Source organism: Acanthisitta chloris, unplaced genomic scaffold, assembly GCF_000695815.1.
Source record: "Acanthisitta chloris isolate BGI_N310 unplaced genomic scaffold, ASM69581v1 scaffold8009, whole genome shotgun sequence".
Lineage (NCBI taxonomy): Eukaryota > Metazoa > Chordata > Aves > Passeriformes > Acanthisittidae > Acanthisitta > Acanthisitta chloris.
In genome coordinates this window covers 12,372-20,408 of record NW_008693029.1, presented here as the reverse complement: position 1 = coordinate 20,408, position 8,037 = coordinate 12,372, and the positions used below count along the sequence as shown (strand labels likewise).

General features: G+C 45.0%; 1 protein-coding gene across 1 annotated transcript in view; it reads left to right on the top strand.

Moving 5' to 3' along the window:
• The window catches only part of TRPC4AP (transient receptor potential cation channel, subfamily C, member 4 associated protein), a gene marked incomplete at its 5' end in the record, with an annotated part of 25,796 nt that overhangs the window by 9,464 nt on the left and 8,295 nt on the right, over positions 1 to 8,037 (top strand). The window contains 4 exons of the mRNA XM_009082909.1: positions 93 to 281; positions 1,868 to 2,010; positions 6,152 to 6,283; positions 6,881 to 6,939. Of these exons, the coding sequence (XP_009081157.1) occupies positions 93 to 281; positions 1,868 to 2,010; positions 6,152 to 6,283; positions 6,881 to 6,939 (523 nt within the window). The remainder of the gene's footprint in view (positions 1 to 92; positions 282 to 1,867; positions 2,011 to 6,151; positions 6,284 to 6,880; positions 6,940 to 8,037) is intronic.

The following is an 8,037-nucleotide window of genomic DNA, read 5'->3' as shown; positions in this document are numbered from 1 at the left end:
GCTGTAGATGTTCTGGAACCTTGTGGTGTGGAGGATTTGATCACTGCTGTGGTGATCTTCAATAGTAATACAATTACTTTCCTTGTTTCCAGCTACACTCCTGAACATCCCAGGCTTCATCGAGCGACTGTGCAAGCTGGCAACCCGCAAGGTGTCTGAAACAACAGGCACCTCCAGCTTCCTCCAGGAGCTGGAGGAATGGTACACCTGGCTGGACAATGCACTAGTCCTGGATGCACTGATGAGAGTGGCAAATGAAGAGGCAGAGCAGAGCAGTACAGGTATGTGGTGTGCATTCCTCTGCCCACCAATAGCTGATGTGTGTCTTAACCTTCTTCAGTGTTTGCCACGAGTTGCTTTTCCTATCTGCTGGTACTGATTGCCCTTTTCCTGCATGGAAGACTCACCTGCCAGCATTGAGGTGTGACTCCCATTTTGTTTTCATGTAGCACTGATTTTTTTTCATGCATTAAAGTTAGCCAAAGGAAATGTCCTGCAGCAATCTCTGCCCTTTGCATGCTTAGATCAAACACTCCCAGCACTAATCTCCCTGGAGAGACAAAATAGCCTGAGGTGAGTGACTTCAGTTGCCCTAAAACTTTGGCTGATGACTTCAGGCTCAAATGCTTCATAGCAAGTCAGTGGTCCTTCCTTAAAATGGAAAGGTGCTTCCAGCAAAATTAAGACATTTAATTGGAAAAAAAGTCCTGATGAGTATGTGGAAGTGTTAATACAACCTTAGGAAAATGCTTTGAACAACTGTGTGGCTTGTTGCTTCACCCTTTGATATTACAAAAATGCAGTGCATGTCTTGTAGAGCTCAAGAGTGCTCAGTAATGTCAGGAGAGTTACCCCTAAATCTTTCTGTGCTTCTTTGGAGAACTGCCTTATTCAGCATCATTTGTTTTGTAGCAATTAATTCTTAAAACGTCTGAAAATATACAAACAAGGAAAGATGTAAGTGCTCCAAGAGCATCTCGCACATACCTTATACACACTGAATTGGTGTAACATGATATTCTAGAACAGAATTCTCAAGGCAGTTTTGCTGAGGTGGAACATGCCCAGTTACAGCTCCTGACTCATCCCAGTTACCAGACCAAATGTCCTTTCCCAGAATGCTGCCTCAGACTCTTGTGGCTTGTATGACTTAGCAACTCCTGGGTCAGGGGTGGTGCCTGTGCTTCTCAGCCTTTGATGGTTCCTCCCCTTGTGTGTTTGCCTGCACTGTGTTCCCAAAGCCCCTGTGCTGTGCTGTGCAGGGCAGTGCACCCCTGAGCTGTGTGAACAGCTAACTCCTGTCCAAACTGCAGCCTGCAAGTTTCACTCTGTCCGTAGTTACTTTGTGCCACTCATGATTCTGTCATGTTTTCCTCTTGGAGTCCTAGTGTGTTGTACCCCATTCCTGCCCTTAGCAGGGTAATTCTGCATAGAGTTATGAAAATTATTTAACTGTGGCCTAAGTATGCTGGTTCTGAGGTGTGAAATTAAAGTCTATTAATAGCAAATGCTTCTGATAACATCAGCTCTGCTTTCATTACCTTTCCTGTTATGTCTGGTGCAGCAGTTATTAATTCATCTAGGTGAGCTTACTTATTTTAGGCAGATGCTGCCATTTAGCTTATTATGGACAAATGATGCTTAAAATTTCATTTTATCTCCTCTAAATTTCCATCTATGTTTTCTTCTCTTCTGTAGCATTTAATTTAAATCATATTTGTTGCTCATCACTATTTTTGGTTGGGAAGAAGGTTCAAGCAGACACTGTGACCCTACATCTGCAATGTTTTGGTGTAAAAGTGATAACTGTAACAAATCCTTTCATGTTGGAGCTGCCTCAGACTCACATCTTTGTCATCTTGTGCAGAGTCTTCAGATGAAAGTGGCTTGGCCAACACCTCCACACGGACACAGCTTCCACAGTCCATGAAGATCATGCACGAGATCATGTACAAGCTGGAGGTGTTGTATGTTCTCTGTGTGCTGCTCATGGGGAGGCAGAGGAACCAGGTGAGCTCTGCTAGATGGTCACACAAACACACACAGAGTTGGTGTCTCTTTAAACCTGAGTGCTCCTTAATTAGGCCATGGACAAGGAAACATGAAGGGCAAAGCTCAAGGCACAAAGCTGAGCAAATCCCATCAGGGCAGTGATGCCCAAACAAACAGGTAGTGGTTAGTGTTTCTCTGAGAACCAGAGTGAGCTGTTGGGCAGGGCTGCTCATACCTTGTGCTCATTAGAGTGGAGGTCCAGGCCTTGTAGAGCTGCTGTTCTGGTGCAGGAGGATGCGGGGCATCCAGTTCTTCTGAGTGAAGAAGTGTGTGGGTGCACCTGGATGCTGTGGGAGCTGCAGGAGGTGTTTTTCCCCCTCCTGCTGCACTGATGACTTGCTTGGATGAAGCCCCTTCAGGCCTTCCCCTTCTTTGGCTGCTTTCCCTTCTGGAAACCCTCTGGGGTGATATGTGTGGGTGATTTGTTTTCTCTTTGGCTTGTTTGTTGGTTTTTTCCATACTGCTGCAAAATTTAAGTACTGATCTTGCAAGTACTTATAGTGAGATGTACAGAACTTGCCTTTAAGAGGCCTTGAAACCCATATTTCCAGTCTGGATAAAGCCTTGAGCAACCTGCTGTGGTGGGAGGTGTCCCTGCCCAGGGCCAGGGGGTTGGGACTGGATCATCTCTAAGGTCCATTCCAACCCCTTAACATACTATGATTCTGTGATTTTTTGCTGCAGATTCCCATGTTTTGGCAGAGTGTGAGCATATTGCACTTCAGTGCTGTCTGCGCTGGTCACTGTCTGGAAATCCCACTCAGCTGTTTCTTTTGCCTTCTTTTTGAAATGAGAAATAATTTGTTCCCTGCCTCACACAGGCTTAGGGAGAACCAGTCACTGCAGCTTGGCTGTAGTTTAATTTAAATGGGTCAAATGCACATTGGGAAGGGAAAAGAAAAGCAGTCCTTGGTGTGGTTTTGACAGGTTTCCAAGCTTTGGCAGTCTGCTCAACTCAGCAGAGCAGCTTGGAATAGCAGGGGGATTGGGATGCCCTGGAGACTGGGAGGATCCAGTTGGTGTGAGTGGTTGAAGGGCTGTTGGATTGGGCAAGAGGGGCTGGTGCTGGGGGCAGCTGCTTGAGCACATTTGTCTTGAGTGGTTTGTTCTTTGCTAGTAGCCTCCCACTGTGTCAGTCACAAACACTCCCCTTGGACAATCTCGTACATCTCTGAATTTAGAGTAGAAGTGAAGTTGTACAATCCCAAACATAACTAACCTGTTCACTCTGGACCTACAAGAGAGGTTGTGGCTGCCCCATCCCTGGGAATGTTCAAAGCCCGGTTGGATGGGGCTTGGAGCAACCTGGGCTAGTGGAAGGTGTCCCTGTCCATAGCAGGGGATGGAACTAGATGGTCTTTAAGGTCCCTCCCAACCCAAAGCATTCCATAGTTCTAGCTGGATACTTGGCATTAAAAAGAAATAGATTGTCTAAGAGTGAGCAAAGGGAACTAGCAATTGTTGCAGAAACCACAATCACTACCATAAGCAGCTCATAGTCCTGTTGTCATTCCTTTGAGAAGTGCTGGGGTTTTGGGGCATAAAATAAAGCCTAAACAAAGCTCAAACGTAACTGGAACTACCAGAACATGGATCTGTTAGGCAGACTTATTTTTTTCCATTGTATCAAGCTAGATAATTCATCCCTGCCTGATTTCCCCACAAGAATGTAGCTTCAGAGATACTGCAGGAGCTGCATGCAGCCTGCACTCATCCTGCTACTGCTGGTTCAGGGAGCTGGAGGTGCTGCTTTCCTTCTCTTCTGGGGTCAGATCTGGTATGTTCCTGTCCAGTGTGACAAGGCATGGAGTATGCTGCTGGAACAGCTGGCTTTGAAGCTGAATTTAGCTTTTAATTTCCTGGGAAAACAACTCTTTATCCTTCATCTGCTACTTCTGCCCCCATACAGATGGGGAAACTGGCTAAGGCTAAAGCTGGCATCCAGTTCACTTCTCCAGGGTGATTCAGGGCTGGAATGGAATTCTTGAAAGATTTCAGTTACCTCGTTCCCAAACACTTTTTTTGTCCAGAGCCAGGTCTTTATTTTTGGTAAAATCCTCTGCCTTTGAAGCACATGATATATCCTTCAGTCCTTAATCCACATCAGGTTTTCAAAGGCTTGTGTGGCAGATGTGAATCCATTGCCCTTCCTGAGAGGCAGATGAAGACCTGAGCTGTTCTCCATGGAGAGCAGAGAGCAGCAGTGCCATAGCACACTCACTCACAAGCATTTCAGCTGCTTAATGGTGTCACTTTTCCATGAGGAAATAAAAGCACAGGATCTGTGCTCAGTCTTCCAGTCTGAGCAGCCAAAGGTCTTCCTGGTTTCTACTGGATTCATTTTGCATGGAATTTCCAAAGGGCATCACAAACTGCTTCAGTCCACTGTGATAAGCAACATAATGGTCTGGCATTTGCTTGGAGCATGCTGCAGCTTCCCAAACTCGACCTGTCCCCAGCTGTTTACTCTAAATCCTTGGTTTCAACTTGACTGATGGCTAATTTGCATAAATTAACAACTGTGGTAGCAGCAACTTGTCTCCTGCCTGTGCCATGTTGGGGATGATCTCACCCTTGGGGATAAGTGGTGTTTCTCTGCAGATCTGTGCCTATGCTTCCTTCTCATTATGGTCACACCCTAAATTACTCTCCTTGGATATTTTTCTAGGCTGTCCTGTCTGTTGTGTTGTGGTGAAAGGTTGTCACTGGGTTTCCTTGTTCCTGCTCACACTGCACACAGCAGAAAACTCATACACTGGAGCAGTGAGAAAGCAATAGGCTGGAGCTGCGTTGAGGGAGGTTTAGGTTGGATATTAGGCAAAGGTTCTTCCCCCAGAGGTGTTTGGGCACTGAACAGCTCCCCAGGGCAGTGATCACAGCCCCAAGCCTGACAGAGCTCAAGGAGCATTTGGACAATGCTCTCAGGCCCATGGTGGATTGTTGGGGTGTCCTGTGCAGGGCCTGGAGTTGGACTGATGATCCTTGTGGGTCCCTTCCAGCTCAGGATATTCTGTGGTCCCATATAGATGGGACAACTGATGGCTACAGATGCGGAATGCAAAAGACCATCAGCTATTATGAAAGCAAGAATGAAGAATTAAAACCTGTAAAACAGCATCAGCTACAAGTTTTTGATTCATTCAGATATTTGAGTAACTAGAACAAACTAGAGTGATCTGCTTAAGATGCTGCTGGTTACAGTTCTGCATCTTGGGGATGACCTGGATGTTGTGAAGTGATTTTGTTCATGGATTTTAAGGAATGTGTCCATTACTGCTTTGAGCACACTTAATCTTTGCAGCATGTTGGGCATCCCAGTTGTATGTGGTTTGCATTTGCAACCACCTCTCAAGGAATTCTGCTTGTTACAGGATGAGAGTCCCACTTTGTATTTTTCCCATTCCTCATCTTCTAAATTGCTTACATCAACAGTATCACAGCTTGGACTGAAGGTATTTAAGAGCTATTCACACCAAAATTACTAGCTTTTTTACATGAGTAACTGTTTCAAACACATCATGATGTGCCATGCCCCAGCTTGGCAGGCAGACTGATAAATAAACCTGAGTCATTTGGCATTTTCTTCCCTTCTGAGTGTTCTCTAAAGAAGTTCAACTTCCCCTTAACCTAAAGCAGCAGGGCAGTGTGGCTGTGGTACTGCTGGATTCAACTCTAGAACTCCTGCCCAGTTTGTGTTGTCCTCAGAGGTCTCCCTGAGCCTCAGCTGTGTGGCTGGAAGGGGAAAGGACACTCAGTGGATGAATGGCAGCAGAATATTCACAGCTGAGCTGTGTGATACATAGCAGTTAGGTATCAATGCATTTTCAGTGTGCTGTAAGTGATCTCCTGATGTCCAGAGCTGCTTCTAGAGTAGCTTTCTCCCCAAATATGTCTTCTATCCATGTGGAATAGTTTTCCACCACATGGAAACTGCTGTAGCAATACACCACAGTGTGAGTGTTAACACAGACTCTTGCTGTTTGATACAAGAATTCACCTTCTGTTGGCAGAAGATGACAGAGTTGTGCCCATCTGTTTCCAGACTGTTATATCCATGTGTGAGGCTGCAGCAAATGAGTTTGTGCCTCTCATTTCCCAGGTTCATAAGATGATTGCAGAGTTCAGACTCATTCCTGGCCTCAACAACTTGTTTGACAAACTGATCTGGAGAAAACATTCAGCATCAGTCCTTGTTCTACATGGACACAATCAGAATTGTGACTGCAGCCCTGTGAGTAACTGCTGAAATCCTGTATTGGACTTTTATCCTGGTGTATAATCCTGAGGAACTGTGCTGGATATCTGAGTGTTTGGATAATCAGTGACTGGAGATGTGGGGGAGTATTGTTTTCACTTGAAGTCTTTGTCTCATGCTGACAGTTTGGCCTCTCCATTTTCCTAGTTTGGGAACTGGGAAAGGGATAAATTTGTGCTATAAGATGACCAAAACTTTAGCAAATAACTAATGGGCCTGGAGAGGCACAGAATATAAAGTGGATCACAGCCAGGTTTAGGGCTTAAGTTTTTTTCTTGGATTCTTTAATTTTCTTTTTTCCAAACCTAGATATTCTCAATTGATCCATACAATAATGAGCTTTTTTGCCTTTGCAGTGAGATTGAACTAAGAAATTAGCTGTTCTGTGCATAGGCTTGGAGGCATCTCCACTCCTATTTTGGCAAGCCTGCAAAGTGCAGCCTCTCCCATTTCTGCAAGTCACTGGCTCTGCTCACCAGAGGGGTTTGATGTGGAAAGGTTTGCAATTCAGCTGTTTCATGTCAGCTTGGCACCTAATGAAACACCAAAATACTAATACTTGTCTCTTTCTAGGACATTACTTTAAAGATACAATTCTTGAGGCTTCTCCAGAGCTTCAGTGACCACCATGAGTGAGTATGAAAAGCTGTGGTGGGTTGTGGCTCAGTGGTGTTTGCCTGGTTGCAGTTACAAGTGACAGGACAGGCTCCATGTGAAGGGAATGTCCTCAATTCAGATGTTCACATGCCTTTCAGCTCCTGCTATGAACAACCTAAGCTGCTCTGCAGTTGGCTTGTCTTAATGTGTCCATTGGCAGTTAAAAACAGCACATTTTGCTTCATGTTGAAATGTGCTGAAATATGTATATGATGAATGAACACTTTCTGGCTGAAGAAATAAGGAGACAACTCTCATGATGCTCTTTATCTGCCTTCTCCCTGGTAGTGAGCCAGTGGAAATAGGAGGAAAGCTTCTGTCTGCCTTCAAAAGGCATGTTGAGGAAACTTGAGGCTGCTGGAATAGTTTGGGGGGTGGTGATAGGGTTTGCTTGGGTTTATTTTAATGCTGTGCTGCTGGTACAGAGGTACTTTGCTTTATTCTGACTTGTGCTGTCTTATCTTACATCCTCTGAGTGTTGTGGTGCTCTAACTCAGTCCTGTAAGGTGGTGTCCCCTTCCTTACAGACCTCTGTGTCTGAGGGATCTGGTGCAGGTCATACATACAGCCAGGGGGATCCCTCTGTGCAGGTTTTAGCAGTCCTGTTGGATGTGCTGGAGTTATCAGCCTATTTGATTGTGGAGTATTAGCTTTAAGAATGAACAGATGTAAGGATAATGGTGACCTATTGTAAATCCTTTGTTGTTTGCCCAGGAATCACTCCAGGTTTTCTAATAAAATCACTTTAGTTGATGTTCCTACTTAAGTGGCTTCTACAGAGATCTCAGGCTTGTTGCAACAGAAGACAGCTCCCAGCTGGAACATTAGAGCAAGTGGAATGTGTGGAATCTGGTTAGGGGTTTTAAAGCAAATAATTCCATGAACTTTCTATGAAATGACAGATAAGCTGAGTGAGCTGAGGACAAGATGAGAGCAAGGATTTGTATACTAATATTGACCTCAGTGAAACTGTGTTTAAACCAAACTTGCAGAGCTGTTTATTGCAGGGAGAGAAAGGCTGTGTTCTCCTTGCAGAAACTGCTGGTCCACATCAAAAGAAGCTTTCCAGGAGA